The following is a 16971-nucleotide window of genomic DNA, read 5'->3' on the forward strand; positions in this document are numbered from 1 at the left end:
GTGACAAAAATAAGCAAATCTATTTGCTCAGAGCTAACACATTCAAAGAATGTCTTTTCAAAAGAAGACAATGAAAAAAAATTAATATTTGTGACATTATGATGTAAATAAAATGGTACAAATTTCCTGTCAGAGTAACAACAAGCAAAGGTGTCTGAGATTGACACCTTGAGTGAAATTTAGGATAATGCATTTTAAAAACAATATTAGCAGAAAAGGTTTAAAATTTGCCCAGCACAGTTATCCTCACTAAAAAAATTCACATCATTCTGAATTTTTATTGTGCAAGCAGAGAGATCAGCATGATTTTCATCCCACATCCTACTGTATACCTCTTTCTTTTCACATCAGTATTCTGTACACATACCATAGGAAATTAGCCTTCTGAATGAAGAGAGAGAGTGTGAGAATGACTAATGCATGAGGAAAGTCTCTCTCCAGGCCACCCTTCTCACAGTCAGGGGAAACTTCGTCTTCAGTCTCACCGCTGCTCTCTTCTCCTTTCCTGAGCAATGTCCCTCCAGTTCTCATCTCCTCATCTCCAGTAGTACTTGCACTATGTCGTAGGCAGCGGTGGGGTTGGTGGAGTGGGCCGGGGGATTGGAGGGTTGCAGGGGACACACAGGTTTTCTCATCTGCTTCTAAAATACGAATGCCTGAGTAGCCTTCATGTGTTAATTTCCCCCTGCATTTCAAAAGGGACAAAATCCTATGACCAAGACATAGATTTCGAGATGGGGTTCATTAAAATTACACTCTTAGATCAGCAAGGTCACCTCCTGGCGGGGGCCTCCTCCCAGCTCTGGAACTTTGCAATATATGTGGTCATCCGGCACAAGACCAAATGCGCACAGAAGCATCCCTTTGAGTTACCGCTCCAAGTTTGTTCTAAATCTAGAGACTGGCAGGTTGTAAAAGAAACTCTATAAAAATGATAGAGAACAACACCTATTGAGAAAGACTGATGAGGCATCTGCCTCCTCTCGTGTATTTCAGTGTCTGCACAGATCCTCTCAAGAAATGCTTCTCCTCAGAAGATGGCATCTCTCCTCCTGGCTTCAACACCTTTCAGGCCAAATGTTGTAGGGAACCCCCCGCCCCAAACCCTTAATGCTTATTAGAACCGCCCTTCTCCCTGGTCCTGGCACCACCAACAGGACTGAAGGTGGGGGTGGGCCCTGAGCAGTTCCGTTCATCTTTGTGCTTTAATGGAAACTTAGCTCTCCTCTCCCAGGTATTAGCTTTTCTCCAACCCCCCTTATCCCAGGGTCTGTGGTGGGGCGTGTGTTCTTGCTCCTCACAGCTCGTAGCAGAACATTGTGGTATTTTTTAACTTTCTACAAAGAAAGAAGCTCAGCTCCTTTGAAGCGTAGGCTGTGAGATTATACAGCTGTAGAGGGCAGGTCCTGGAGCCACTTCCTAAGTCTGCAAATGGTTTCAAAATTCACGTGCCTTATTTCCCTCATCAATAAAATGGGAATCATAGTATTTTCCTTACAGAGATATTGTGGCTTAATTCACTCATGTTTAATATTTAGACTAAGTGCCTACCTAGCCTATGGCAAGCGCTCCATACCGTGGCTGCTGTTATTGCTGCCTACGGGGTAAGTGTGCGTGCAATTCCCGTCCATGCCCCTCGGTTCTGCCTGGGATGTATTTCACAGTGTCTGCACAGATCTCCATCAAGTGTAATCTCAGGCGCCATTCTCCCCACAAAACACTGCTTTGTCCCTTCAGCCAGATATGGTTTCTATTCCCATGTATCCTCCTTAGCTCTTTATGCCCCCTTGCTGGCCACCATTCTATACTTTGCACATTGAGGGCCCCAGTTAGAAGGTGAACTCCTCCTGCCTGGAGGTCACAGTCACTTTTGTTTCTTGTAACATTTTCACATAAGGGACCCTCACAAAATCATTAAATTACAAATATTATGATTTACTATATTGGGGGGCCACATTAGAAGTCAATATTCCAAAAACGGATGGAGCCCGCCTGAACTGTTTTCAGGACTCTCCTACTTAATTCTTTAAAGCAAAAGTGACAACCCCAACTTCCTTGTACATGAGTAGAAAGTGACAACTCTAACCAACACCAGGCTCCCTCCTGGGCAGGTAATGGCAAGGAACTTTAACCACACTAACCCTCCAGCAGATTGACTGAAAAGGAATACGAGGTAAAAATCGACTTGAAGGCATGAAGAGCAAACTAAGGCAGGACCTAGATGGGGTTTGATCACTGAGAGACCTCAGGGGTGACTTTCCCCCGACACACCCTAGTCAGAAAGCTGCAATATTATTGGCTTGAGATGTGAGAGGGTGGAGTTTAGGATGCCAGAGTGGCTACATTAAGAAGGGAAATCCCGGAAGGGAGGGTCGCAGCGGAGCAAGCCCTGAGTCTGTGTGTCAGTCCCGGCTGATCTCTGGGCAGGAGCCCAGTGGAGAGCAAGAGCTAGAAGTCTGAAAACGCCAAGGGCCAGCCTCTGGGCTTGGAGTCCTGCCTAGCCAACGGTGTTTGGAAAGCTCTTTGGACTTTCTATAGACCTTTCTATAAGGAAGGAACCTAAGCTTTCGCAAGTTCCAAGTGATCAGCCAGTAATCTGTCTTCCCCTACTTGAGAATAAAATAGTCATACAGGCTAGTGATGGGTGCTTCAAAAATAGGACTCAGTCTTATTACTTCAAGAAGACTAATCAAGCATAGGATTTGTGGGTGGGAGACACAGACAATGGCTTCTAATCCCAAGTGAAGGGAAGAAAAAGCCACTAGCACCCAGTTCAGCATAAGGGAATGTTAGACATGATACATTATAAAATATTACGAAACACAAAGTTATTTACAAATGAAATGAAATCATGCTATTTGAACAAACTTTTCAATAAGGAAAGTCTTTTATCCTTATAAAGAATAGATTAAGTTAAAAATCAAATTGAAACTCCAGGAACCCACAACATAATTTTAGAAGTCAAATAAGCCTCTCTATTTTCCAGAATAACATCTAACAAAATATACAATGCAAAGATTAAGCTTTTCCAGTTAAAAATTTTTTTTAATTCAAAAATATGTCATATTTAACTGAGAATTCATTTCCAAATAGGAATCTCTGGAAAAGCTGTTTATTTTCAAACAACCATGCTCCTCCATTTGGTAGCTGGACTCATTCTCACTAAAACAAGGTCCTTATTTCAAAGAAAATTAGTATAGCTAAGAGCTCAAATCCTGAGTTTTTAGCTATGTTATTTATTTTAGCTATAATATGTCTCCCTTATTTTCATATGTACGTAACTTCACTTGGAGATGCCATCACAAAGACATAAATGGAAGACACAATGTCAAACGGACGAGTACCTGCCTCTGGAAGAGCCAGAACCTGTGTGGGCCTCACTTCCCGACCCGGGCAAACAGGGAGTGTAACCACATTTTCCAAATCACATTTCTTCCTAAAATGTTGCAAACTCGAAGGTAGACATTGTGCCCACCTCCACCCACCAAACTGACAGAGGTTAACATGGGTTCTGAGTCGGCCTGCCTAGGTTTAAATGCCAGCTCTGGCAAAATACTCAATCGCTCTATACTCAGTATCCTCATGTCTTCACAGAGTGGAAATATTAACAGTGGTACTGATCCCATAGGGTTGTTATGAAGCATAAATAACATAGGTAAAGCAGCCATTTAAAACAGTGGCTGACACAATGCTATATGGGTTTTCAAAATTTGTCATCATCATCAGTGTTTGTGGCAAAAGATCTTGACTATGCCATATGAAGTAAAGAATGTCTACGGGAAGATATATTATGTTAAATTACCCAATATATGATTACAAAACACAGAAATTATTTTTAACATCCACCTTAGCTTCATACAATTCAGAAAACATTTTTGAATGACATTATAATAAAAAAACATGGGTGCTATAAATTACTTTATAGTTCAAAACCTAAAACTATGAAAGTTAATTCAGACTAGTTAGAAAGTTTAGCACAAGAACACTTGGGAAAATAGCACAATATCGCCACCTAGTGGATATTTCATTTTAAACAATTTTGTGGATTGTGCTTATGCTATTTTATAGTTAGGGAAAAAATTCCTTATCAAAAAAGAAGCACATTCTCTTCACTAATGGTAAGAAAATTAAAATAGGAAAAAATTAAATGCTATATTAGCAGTTCTCTTAAACACTGTAGCTAAAAATACCTTCTAAGTTGTGTATCTCAAAATTGTTTCTAAGCCAGGACCAGTTTGGCTCAGTGGATAGAGTGTCGGCCTGCGGACTGAAAGGTCCCAGGTTCGATTCCGGTCAGGGGCATGTACCTGGGTTGGAGGCACATCCCCAGTGGGGGATGTGCGGGAGGCAGCTGATCGATGTTTCTCTCTCATCGATGTTTCTAACTCTCTCTGTCTCTTTCCCTTCCTCTCTGTAAAAAATCAATAAAATATATTTAAAAAAAATTGTTTCTAAAACAAGGTAACAGTTTTGGTTCAGAAATTTCAAGTATGTCGAAAACCACATACAAGTCACCAGCTATTTCATCATGGCCTCCCAATTAATGCAAAAAATATTAGCTATAACATAAATTTAAAATCATAGAATTGTGAAGCATCTAAAAAGCCATTTACTCTACCTACTTGCTGAGTCTCTTCTGAAGCACCCCTGACAAATAGAAATCTTGCCTTCAGCAAGCAACCAAATTTACTCTTCTCTGGGTTCATTGCCCTGTAGAGACTACACAATTAGAAAATGTGTATTTCATGTGTTGAAATCTGCTGATCCTTGATTTATACTTCAGGGAATATAGAATATTCCAATCCTTCTCCCAAATAATTATTCCATTATGAGAGCATATCAAGTTATAGGATCTCTGCTTCTCTGAGTTAAATATCCCATATATTCTTTTAGCCATTTCTCTTGCAACGTAATTATAAACACTTATCTGTTCATACTCCTTTAAACAGTTTCTAGCATTTCTAAATATGACTATAACCAATACAAAGAAAATATGCCATGAATGGCTTGGCTAATGCAAAGATATGTTATCACCTCTCTCCATATTCTACCTCTCTTATACAAATTTCACAGTAGCAGTCAAAAACAGCCTTGGGAATCAGACCAAGCTATGTTCTTCAGGGACAGCGTGGACTTCTAGAGAGCTACCTTTCTGCTTGATCTTCAGTTTCTCCAGCAATCGAACAGAAATCAACATGTGCCTCACAGGAATATGAGTAGGATCAAACGTGACAGTAATTGTAAATCAGCTAGAAGTATTACACCCAGAACATTGTAGGCGCTCAATAAACGATAGCAATTATTTTGGGTGTGCCATACACACACATATATGGTTAACTGAACTGATATTAAGGTTCCTAAACAGTGTGAAAAATCAATACTAGATTTAATATTTTCTCTTGTCAGGAAAATACCATGTATCTTTTGGTCTGATGGTGAAACACTGACTTCAAATGAACACTAATTTATCAAATGCTCATTTTTTATTTTATAAAGCCCAACATAAAGGTATTATTGGATTACTTAATTGCAGCAAAATTTCTTACCCTAGAAATGATTTTCAAACGTTAAAAAATTTAGTGTTGGAGTCGTGGGTAAGTTTTAAAAAATGTAACTTCAATATATCCCTTTTTATTAGAATTTTCTAAGCTATACAAGTTTTAGCATATTAAACATGTTTGTCTTGTCAATACAGAAAACATACCCTAAATAAAAGATAATTAAGTTATCCCTAAAGTAGTAAAATTAAGCCTAACTAAAACACAAAATAGTCCTAATTGATTGAAAATTCTTTTCCCTTAAAGGTCTAATAAAAATCAGTTCTACTATTATAATTTAATGGTTTAAAGTTATTTTTCTTTAAATAGTAATAATTTTGAAATATTTACTTACATATATTTATAAGTAAATATAAGTATTAGGCACCATGGTAAAGAAAAAAATTCAAACTAAGTCAGTAAATTTAGGCAGAAAAAGTTAAGGTTGACTCTCATTGTGAAATATGTGATTTATTTCCTAAAATTAACTAGTCATAATTTTTTCTAGGATATTCACTTCTTTCTATACTAAAAACTTCATTCAGTATTCATTTACTCAATATTTATTAAATAACTTATTTATGAACTTTTTGGATATATGACAGGGGCTGATTCTTTTTGAAATAAGGCTAGACATGGGCCAGGCACTGACCAGTTAGGTAGGACAAATACTCTACTCATTTGAAATGAGGACCAAAGGTTAAACCACTTGCCTATTGATTCTAAAACCACAGTCAAATATAAAAATCTTAACTGCCAAGCTAAATGCTCTTTCTACAAGCCCATAGTCCCTAAATTATGTTTAATTTTCCATTACAAAAAATGTTTCATATTATTTTCATGATACATTTTGTTTCACTTTTTAATAAAATGCTAATTGTTTTAAAGATAATAAATGCTAATTTAATGAACACGAATTTATTTCTTTTTATGAATATTTTATTTTAGGAGTGAGTCTACACAGATACAGAGAACATTTTGATAGTTGCCAGATGGGAAGGGGGGGTTGGAAGCTGGGTGAAATAGGTGAAGGAATTTAAAATGTAAAAATTGTTAGTTACAGAACAGTCACAGGATGTAAATTACAGCATAGGGAATATAGTCAATAACATTGTAACAAGTATATACGTGTTCAGATGGGTACTAGATTTATTAGTGATCACTTCGTAAGTTACATAAATGTCTAATTAGGGGGTTGTACATCTGAAACTAATATAATATTCTAGGTCAACTGTAATTTAAAAATTAAAAAAATAAATAAAAGTACGTCTAATATAATCGTCTATTTGGGGGTATAAATAAAAACTGAGGATCTCTTCTCGTGGCAGTTAAACTCAAACTAGAAATGTACCATAGTAAGCTACTTGTTTATAAAAATAGATTGCATTAAACTCTTTGTATTAAGGTACCTTATAATAGACGAAGCACATTTCAGAAATAACTTTAAGAAGAGGAGGAAGAGGCCAGAGAGCTAACAAAATTTCTCTTGCCAAATGACATGCTATGTTTAACCTCAGGAACTACAGTTCCAAAGCATTTAAATATACAGTCAGATGCAATAGAAAGGATTTCTGGGTATCCCCTAAGAGAAAACGCATGATATGTGAGGAAACAGCATACGGGAACCTTACTATGCTATATGCTATATAAACATAATACTCAGCTATGAAATTTCACAGAAGAAAAAAGTTCAAACATTTAATACTGGGGTTACACGTATTATGTACTAAATCCGTTTGACATTCTTTAACATAATCCTACTTATATACTTTAATACCAATAATTGCAAGTCTCCACAGGCTTCTTTTTTAAAAAATCACCTTTTAATCAAGAAATTAAATTAAGTCTAATTTTTTTAAACTTCATGTCAAAACATCTATTTGTTATCTCTTGAAAAATGTTCAAAACACAAAGATCACTTAGGATATTCCTAAAAGCAATGCTCTATAACACCTTCTAATTCACAGCATTCTTTTCTAAAATGTTAAGTACTATACTTTCTGTACTTTATAGAAAGAAAAAAAAAGAAACTAAGATAACCTGTTTTCTCTGAATGTAGATTTTATCCAAAATATTTTTTAACAGGGTAGGAACTTAAAAATTAACTGGGACAGCGATTCCCCCAATTTATGGGGTGGAATGGTTTCCTCATTTTTGCCAGACTAGATTAGAGAGGAAAAGTTTTTCAGTCTCATAAATATTCCTTAACACATTCATATACAGTATCAGACAAGAAAGCTGTTTTTCCTAAATTACACATTTCTTTTTTAATGTTGACTTCCTGGAATTCAGATTGTCATTATAAATAATAACTTCACTGAGTGTGCTTTCTTGTCTAGTTAAAAAAAAAAAGTTTGAGTAAAAACCTCTGTCCTGCAATCACTGTTACAACTAAAAAGTTGATCTACTTCCTAAGTACTGAGCAGAGTACAAGATTGCTCTTTATTTACTGCTCCACCACACTTGTCATTTTCACCTGTACACAATTTTATATTTGCAAACACAGAATACTTTCCCATCCCACTCATTATTTAAAACCTAGAGAAAGCATTAGTCAACATTTAAGACAAATAGGTTCACAAAGCTACTTAAAAATGTTTACAAACATAAGATGAGTTAAAAGATAAATTCTATTCACAGTTCTAAGTATACATGTGAGTTAACTTGTCCAAACACTTTTCTGTAATGGAATGATAATCAAATGAATGTACCAAAATAGCAGACACAGAATCCAAAATCCAACACACAAGATTACATCAGCTGTTCCCCAATCTACTAAATAAGATTAGGTCAAATGATTTCTAAACTTCTTTCAATTCTAACTTTTCTTGTATAATGGAATCAAATACCAGTTACCTCTAGTTTTATATTTGGCCTTGAAAGTTAGTGTTTTTAACCTCTCAACAACAATTAAAATTTTATTTCAACTATCTCAGCAAAGAAATTATATCCTACACTTTTATGAAATGTATCCTAAAATCTCCTTTGGTAACTTTAGTGGGTTGAAGTGTCCCACAAAAAGACATGTCTGCTTGGAACCTGTAAATGTGATCATATTTGGAAAAAGGGTCTCCAATGGTATCACTGAATTAATACTGTCATCATGAGACCATCGACATTGTCCCTGTAAGATAAAGAAGGGAAGACCATTGTGAAAGCCATGTCAAGACAAGGGCAGAGAGACTGCAGTGATGCATCTATAACCGAGGCAGCAAGGACTGCAGAGAGCCACCGAAAGCCAGGAGAGAGGGACAGGAGTGGTTCTCCCGGAGCCTCCAGATGGAACCAAGAGTGCCGACACCAGAATTTGAGATTTATGGCCCCCAGAACTGTGAGATATATTTTTAAGCCACCGAGTTTGTGGTCATTTATTATGGCAACCACAGAAAACTAGTACAGTAACATATGTCAAAAAGAAAACCCCTTTTTAAAGGTATTATCAACAACACAATTTCTCTGTGGCCATCACATAGCTCACATTAGAAATTAGGGAAAGAGTTCCATCATTCCTAGATTTTTAACCAAAACCAGTAACTTAAATCATAGGTAGACAAAGATGAGCCTGGCATTTCTAACACTTACTATGTAACGATGTGAGTCTATTTTGCCTTATGATTAAAATTATATTTACTGAAATGTTAAGCAACTTTTCAATCAAAAATATGACCTGATCATTTGCAAAGTTTTCAAATATTCTGTCTACTATTGCTTTTTGGGAATTAATACATAAGTTCCAGTATTACAATGCGTGCCCAATTTTCTTAAACTTGTATCTATAAAAAGTTCCCAAGCTTTTTGAGTGGCTAGCAGTACAAAAGTGATATCATGAGATAATTGTAAACAATTTTATTTTCCCAGTATTGCTCAGGCTTATGGAGCAAGTCTTAAATGTTTCTAAGTTTTTTACCACTTAACTCCCTTGGGTTTGTTATATATGTTTAAAACACATATAGCCGATGTTTAAAAATAAAACATCTAAAGTGATCTGAGGATCACCACTGTGCCTAAAAGTTCGTAATTTTCACCTGTTCAGTTGCTTATGTGGAAATGTGGAAATCTATTTTAGAGTTCAAGATATCTGTGATATTACCACATAAACCTCTGAGTGTCCTGACTATTTGGCCACTGAAAAGTCTTGTTCAGAAAGATATAAAAAGTTATGAAATTAACAACTGCATAGCAACCTAGTTCACAAACAAGTCTAGATATTGGGGGCAGAGGTATGTTAAGCCTATAAATAACATAAGGTAAAATAAAGTAACGAAATTCTAGCAGTTTCTGAGGTACTATAACAGCAAATAAGCATACGAAAAACATTAAGTTCCAGAAAACGGACTTTGACTTCAATGAGTCAGTTATACTCCAACCAGCAAATATATAGACAGGAACTAGCAAATATTTCACAATTTCATATCTTTGAATAACTCTTCTCCACACATAGAATGTATAATGCCTGTTATCTGCTAATAAGTATTTGTGAACGTAAGTGAATTTCCAAACTAAAAATACAGAGACTACAGTGAGCACAAAAAACTGAATTCTACGTTTCCAAACTAAGCAAAGAAAAGCTTTCACTTTGCTAGGAGACAGTAGGTGAGGAAAGGAAAAAAAGAGAGTGAAAGAGAAAAAATAGAAGAGCTGGGGGAAGTGCAGACAGACTTCATGACTGCTCCGATCGCCAACAACAATCCCCCCATTCACTACCACGAAAGCACAAAACAGAAACAGGAGAAGGATGTACGGCCAAGTCAAGATGAGAAGCATACTCAAGTTCTTAAAGGACATGGAATAAACCAAAAGAAACTGAAGAATTTTCCTGAATTCTGAAAACGGTCCTTTGATTGGGGGAAGCCTCTCTTCCTTCTTCTTTTGCAGCTCAGTTTTCCAAGCTTCAGTTAACTTTTGTGCGATGACGTTTCCTGCGCAGAAGACAGCCCAGACAATATTTGTCTGACGAAACATGAAGCCACAAAATCCAAGCAACGCTGACGTTTTATGATTCCCATAAAGACACATCAAATAGGCAAAAAGAGTGAAAAACATGGATCCTGCTTCTGTATAGTAGAGGAAGTTAAAGAAATAGAGTGTAGGAAATACTGCTAGGGTTAATGTTGACAAGATTCTCTGGGCACTTGAGCCAACCTAGGAGGAAGAGAAATCACAGTTAAACTTATTTTCATGATAAAACAAATATGCTTTTTCTGTGGAGATAATGAAGAGACTTCTTAAAAAATACAAAACCACATGAGTCATATTTAAATAAAACTATTCAAGATTATTTCTGGCTAGGCAAAGACACAATAAACATTTAAATACGCTTTTACTGATTTTTAGAAAGAGAGGAAGGGAGAAGGGAGAGAGAAATAGAAACACTGATGAGAGAGAAACTTCAGTAGGTTGCTTCTTATATGTGCACTGACTGGGAATCGAACTTGCAGTCTTGCAGTGCAGGGGACAATGCTCCAACCAACTGACCAACTAGGCCACCTGGTCAGGGCCTTCATTTACTCTAAATCACCAAATCAAATCATGCCATTGCCTTGATTAAAATTAAGAGCTGTCCATCACCTATTCAAGTTCAAAATCCTTTCCATGACTTTTAAGGACACTCATGACTTCACCCCACCTACTTCTCCAGCCTCAGAGGTCTATCCTATCTAATAAAAGAGAAACATGCAAATTGACCATAACCTCGACACCCTGCCCATTGGCTAATCAGCAGGATATATGCAAATTAACTGCCAACCAAGATGGCGGCCGGCAGCCAGGCAGCTGAAGCGAATAGGAGGCTTACTTGCTCCAGTGATGGAGGAAGCCAAGGTTCCCCGCCTGCCACTGCTGGCCTCTGAGCTTGCACTCTAAGCAACTATGTTGCAATTATAGAAGCTAAACAAACCCCAGAAACCTGCTTTCAGCTGTCAGAGCTGGAGCGAGCAGGACTGCAACAGTGTTACAATTATAGAACCCAAACAAACCAGATACCTGCTTTCAGCAGCCGAGGTCTCAGAGCTGGAGCCGAGCCTCAGGGCTAAAGCCGGCTCTCAGCTCCAGTGACAGCCATAGAAGGTAAATAAATCCCAGAATAAAAAATAAAAGAAAAAAAGGAGAGGTTGGGAGCTTCAGTCACCCACCAGCCTGAAAACGGCCCTCAGCCCCTCACCCAGACTGGCCAGGCACCCAAGAGGGACCCCCACCCTGAAGGGGGTGTGACCAGCTGCAAACAGCCATCATCCCCTCATCCAGGCTGGCCAGGCACCCAAGCGGGATCCCCACCCTAATCTGGAACACCCTTCAGGGCAAACCAGCCGGCCCCCTCCCGTGCACCAGGCCTCTATCCTATATAGTAAAAGGGTAATATCAAAACTGACCCTAACAGCAGAAGGACCTGGAACGACTGGTCACTATGACACACACTGACCACCAGGGGGCAGACGCTCAATGCAGGAGCTGCCCTCTGGTGGTCAGGGCACTCTCACATTGGAGGAGCTCTGCTCAGCCACAAGCCAGGCTGATGGCTGCCAGTACAGCGGTGGTGGTGGGAGCCTCTCCTGCCTCCTCAGCAGTGCTAAGGATGTCCGATTGCAGTTTAGGTCTGCTCTCCGCTGTCAAGTGGACATCCCCCAAGGGCTGCCGGGCTGCCAGAGGGATGTCTGATTGCCATCTTAGGCCCAATCCCCCGGGGAACGGGTCTAAGCCAGCAGGTGGTCATCCCCTGAGGGGTCCCAGACTGCAAGAGGGCACAGGCCGGGCTGAGGGACACCCCCCCCTGGAGTGCACAAATTTTTGTGCACCGGACCTCTAGTGCACCAATTTTTGTGCACCAACTCCCTGCATCTGTCGCTCATGCTTCCTACTGTGCTCATGCTCCTCCTGCCAGGATTCACTCCCCACCCTAAAGCCCTATCTGTGCATCAAGATTCAGCTTAGGTACCGTCTTCTCTCTGGAGCCCTACCCAGTGCCACCACACCCCTCTCTCCCAGGGCTGCAGTAGGTCTCCGCTCCTTCTCTGTATCTGAAGAGTGTCTTACACCTATCCCCCGCTCATAACTTACACGACTGAAATAATCTCCTTAAGTTAAAATTAACTGTTGTAATTAATATTTATTGAGTCCTTAACATTACATCAGGCACTATTCTAAGCATCTTCCACTATTAATCTCCTTTACTCTTCATAACAGTCATATAAGGTAGATTGTGTATTATTCCCATTTAACAGATTAAGACTTGGAGTCACTGAGGGGTAACCTGCCTCAATTAACATAATTAGTAAGTGGACAGAATTCAAACCCAGGCATTTTACCTCCAGGGCCTACATTAAGTCACATAAAAATTCCTCAGGTAGCCCTGACCGGTTTGGCTCAATGGATAGAGCGTCGGCCTGCGGACTGAAGGGTCCCAGGTTTGATTCCGGTCAAGGGCATGTATCTTGGTTTCAGGCACTTCTCCAGTAGGGGGTGTGCAGGAGGCAGCTGATTGATGTTTCTCTCTCATCGATGTTTCTAACTGTCTATCCCTCTCATTTAATCTCTGTAAAAAATCAATAAAATATATTTTTTCAAAAATTCCTCAGGTAAAGTCTGTTTCTCCTAATGAAAATACAGCTTTCTTAAGAAAATTATCACCTCATTTACCTCCGCAGTTTCAATGTTAAGCACATGGAGTAAGTTCAGTAAATAGTAACTGAAATGGTTTGATTGGTGAAAAAAAATATTTACTTTAGATTTTATAAGTAAACTAGAGGCCCGTTGCATGAAAATTCATGCACTCGGGGTGGGGGCGGGAAGAGACCCTCAGCCCAGCCTGCGCCCTCGCACAGTCTGGGACCCCTCGGGGATACCCACCTGCCAGCTTAGGCCCGCTCCCTAGGGATCAGGCCTAACCTGGCAGTCAGACATCCCTCTGGCAGCCCAGGAGCCCTCAGGGGATGTCCAGCTGACAGCTTAGGCCTAAGCCGTCAGCCGGACATCCTTAGCGCTGCTGCGGAGGCAAGAGAGGCTCCCGCCACCGCCACTACGCTCGCAGTCCCCAGCCCGACTTGTGGCTGAGTGGTGCTCCCCTTGTGGGAGGGCAGGTACCACCAGGGGGCAGCTCCTGCGTTGAGTGCCTGCCCCTGGTAGTCAGTGCACATCATAGCGACTGGTCATTCCCAGTTGTTCCATTAGGGTCAATTTGCATATTACCTTTTTATTATATAGGGTAAGTTATTAAAATATTTAAATATAACCTTATTCTAAAATGGAGGTAGGGGAGGTCTTACTTTATCTTTACAAAATATACACAAATACCAAGTGCTAAAGAAATTTTCCACCAAATCTCATAAAACCAATTCATCATAATGGTGGAGCTGAGGGCATATAAATAGAGTAAAACATTTTGAAAACATACCTTGTTTCTGGGTTGTACCTTGCGGAAAAGCAGATACAGTAAGTAGAAGTTGCCAACGCTGAAGAGCAGATTCACAAATCTGAGCATTCCAATGGAGCAGACGACATGTTCCGACCAGCCGAAGATCCAGCGGGCAGGCTTGACCACCCCGACCGACAGCAGGTAGAGGCCAGGCAACGTGGTAATCATGGGGTCCCACTGCGAAAGGAAAGGCCCCGATGAAGCAGAAGCGAGAGGACGGCCACAAAGACGTCAGGCTCGAAAGCAACTTCACCAACAAGCAGGCACGTTTAGAAGTTACCCCGTGACACAACTACCAAGTCCTCGGCAGAGCAGATGTGCTGCTGGTATTCTGCCCTGCCCCGGCTTTGTGACTGTGAGGCTGTCACCAACCAGTGGACAACAACGGAAAATCAGGGTCTGCTCTTCAGAAAGACCTGCCTACTCTCCCAAAAGCCCGCATGTGGTGATTACATCGCAAATGCTCCAGTGTTTAAAAGTGTGGAAACATCAGCTGGAAATCTGATGAGCTTGGAGGGAAAGAAGTGTGTTGTTTTTTTAAAATATATTTTTATTGATTTCAGAAAGGAAGGGAGGGAGGGAGCGAGGGAGGGAGAGAGAGAGAGAGAGATACAAACATCAATGATGAGAGAGAATCACTGATTGGCTGCCTCCTGCACGCCCCACCTTAGGGACTGAGCCCTGGGCATGTGCCCTTGACCGGAATCGAACTGGGGCCCTTCGGTCGGCAGACCGACGCTCTACCCACTGAGCCACACCAGCCAGGGCCAGAAGTGTCTCAAGAGACTAAACCGCGGGCTCCATAAGGAAAGCTAACGTGCATAGCGCTACACCCTCCGTAGCGGACCCTGCAACTCGCCACAGTCCTGTCGTTGTCAGATAAGTAACCTGACACTCGGACATTCACAAGGCCACACAACTGGTACCTAAACTCCAATTTAAAGCCAGGCCTTTCTCTAACCAGACTTCGTGTTTCTAACCATCGCCCTACACGGTCTCAGCAGCCGCGGGCGAATGACACGCCCACAGCGCGTCCTCCCTGGACAGCTGCCATGGGTTCTGCGCCTGTGAGCCAAACATACAGAAACCCACCTTCGCTGGGCCCATTGCCATCAACAAGAGACAAGTTCCTGCCACATCCGGGAAGGTGCGGGCGCAAGGAAGCGGTTCCCGGGCCTGCAGCGCTGTATTTTTGTATCTCTATTCTGTGTTTACAGTCAATTATGCACTCAAACAGGATGCCACTCCGCCGGCTGCCACGAACTTGACCCAGCTAACAACAGAGCCGCCACCCCGAACGCCCAGGATGGAACTAGGCAACTCGCAGCTGCTCGGCGGCTGGCGATCCCCGCTCCCCACCCGTCCCCGTCCCGCCCCAAACCTCGGCGAGGCGCTGGCCGGCGCGCGAGAAAGTGAAGTGTCCGGCCCTTTCCGGGGATCCGCCCTGGGGCCAGGGGGGAAAGCGGGGATAACGGGGCTCCGCGTCGGCTCCGGTCACGACCCTGCTTCCCAGAAGGCAGATCTGCGGCTCGGGCATCACTTAGCAAACAGGCCACAGCTTTCAGAGGCAGGAACACGGATCACCCAGTTCCCTTCCCGTTTGAGGCTGGGAGGCCGGGGCGGGGGTTCGGATCGGGGTGGGAGAGACGGCGCGGGGGCTGCCCCGGCCGGCAGGGGCGGGTTCGGGCGGGGACCCCACCTGCGAGAGGGAGAAGCGGCCCTCGCAGTAGCGCTGCGCCTGCGGCAGGTGGAAGATCTCGTCCATGTAGGGCTCCCGGAGCGCCCGGCTGAAGGCGGAGAAGAGCAGGCAGGACACTAAGAAGGTGCAGCTCAGGGCCGCCGAGAAGTAGTAGCCCTCCAGCGGCGCTGTCCCCGCCCCCATGGCCGCCGCCCCAGGACGCAGCCCTGCGAAAGCTGGGCCGGCTTCCCGCGCCTGGAGAGTCGGGCTGGAAACTCGGGATCGAAATGGGCGCGCAAGGCGGGACTGGCCGGAGGGGACTGAACTTAGCCGGAAGGCAAAGGATGCTGGGAGGGAGCGGACGCTGAGCTTCCGGAAAACACCCGGTCATTGTTTCCGGAGTGAAGAATTTAAGTAACGGACCCGGGCTGTTCGCCTGTCAATCACGTCGATCGGGGCTCGCTGAGTGGTCAGAGCCGCCTGGAGGGGCGGGTCCTGGGCGTCAGGCTTTGAAAGGCAAGAAGCTGCTTTCCCCACGAGTCAGTCCGGCTTGTTTTTCCTGGTCGTTCCCATTTCTCACCAGGAGGGGGCGTCAATTCCCCACGTTTGCAATCCCAAGCGCTAAAAATTTGCTCATTCCCCTTCACCCCTCTTCCCACTTTTTTCTGTATTCTCTTAAATAATCTGAATGACTAAAACTTGCAATTCCAAGGCACTTTATTTCATCAACTCTGGAGAATGGGAGGGGAACGTAGGTTGTGGAAGCCAATCTGAGGGTCTGGAGTGACCATTCACTGCTGAATGAACTTCACGAATTAGAGGATTGTTTCAGTTAAAAGAGAAATCTTTCAAAAGGTCCATACTTCCAAAGGGGATGAGTTCAATCTGCATTCACAGTACACTCTGGCAGCCAGGTTACAGTACTCTATGGGAGTTGGGAAAAGCAATTATTTTCAAATTTAGGGTGTTTTAGATAAGGAAGGCTTTTGTGTGTGTGTGTGCGAGTGATTGTTCCTGTTAATCTCTATTGAAGCATTCTATTTTCCCTACTATGTAGTAAGTGAGCATCCTCATGGGTAGCACTATGTATGACTTGCACTTGTAGTCCCCACAATGGCGTTCACATACTAGGCACTTTGATTTATAGACCTTTGCCGGCTATGTAGACTTCACATACTTCTTGTATTGGAGCTTGGGAGCAGGAAGTACTTGAAGAATGCTGAAGATAAATTATGTCTTGGAATTTTGCCTTGACCATAGTTAGCAAGGTTTTGTAGAAAAATGATCTCTTGGGTCACCTCAGTCAGATCGTGTTTGTCTAGAATACTTCACAAAGGAGTCGGGATTGT

General features: G+C 42.0%; 1 protein-coding gene across 1 annotated transcript; it reads right to left on the reverse strand.

Moving 5' to 3' along the window:
- Positions 1-9623: 9623 nt before the first annotated feature.
- ALG10 (ALG10 alpha-1,2-glucosyltransferase) lies at positions 9624-15826 on the reverse strand (the record flags this gene model as incomplete). The annotated part of the gene is made up of 3 exons (XM_081084926.1): positions 9624-10679; positions 13924-14121; positions 15644-15826. The coding sequence occupies 3 exons, from the start codon at positions 15824-15826 to the stop codon at positions 9624-9626; spliced, it is 1437 nt and encodes a 478-aa protein (XP_080941052.1).
- Between the last annotated feature and the right edge of the window lie 1145 nt (positions 15827-16971).

The sequence above is a fragment of the Myotis nattereri genome (assembly GCF_964212035.1).
Source record: "Myotis nattereri genome assembly, chromosome: 2".
In the NCBI taxonomy this organism is placed as follows: Eukaryota; Metazoa; Chordata; class Mammalia; order Chiroptera; family Vespertilionidae; genus Myotis; species Myotis nattereri.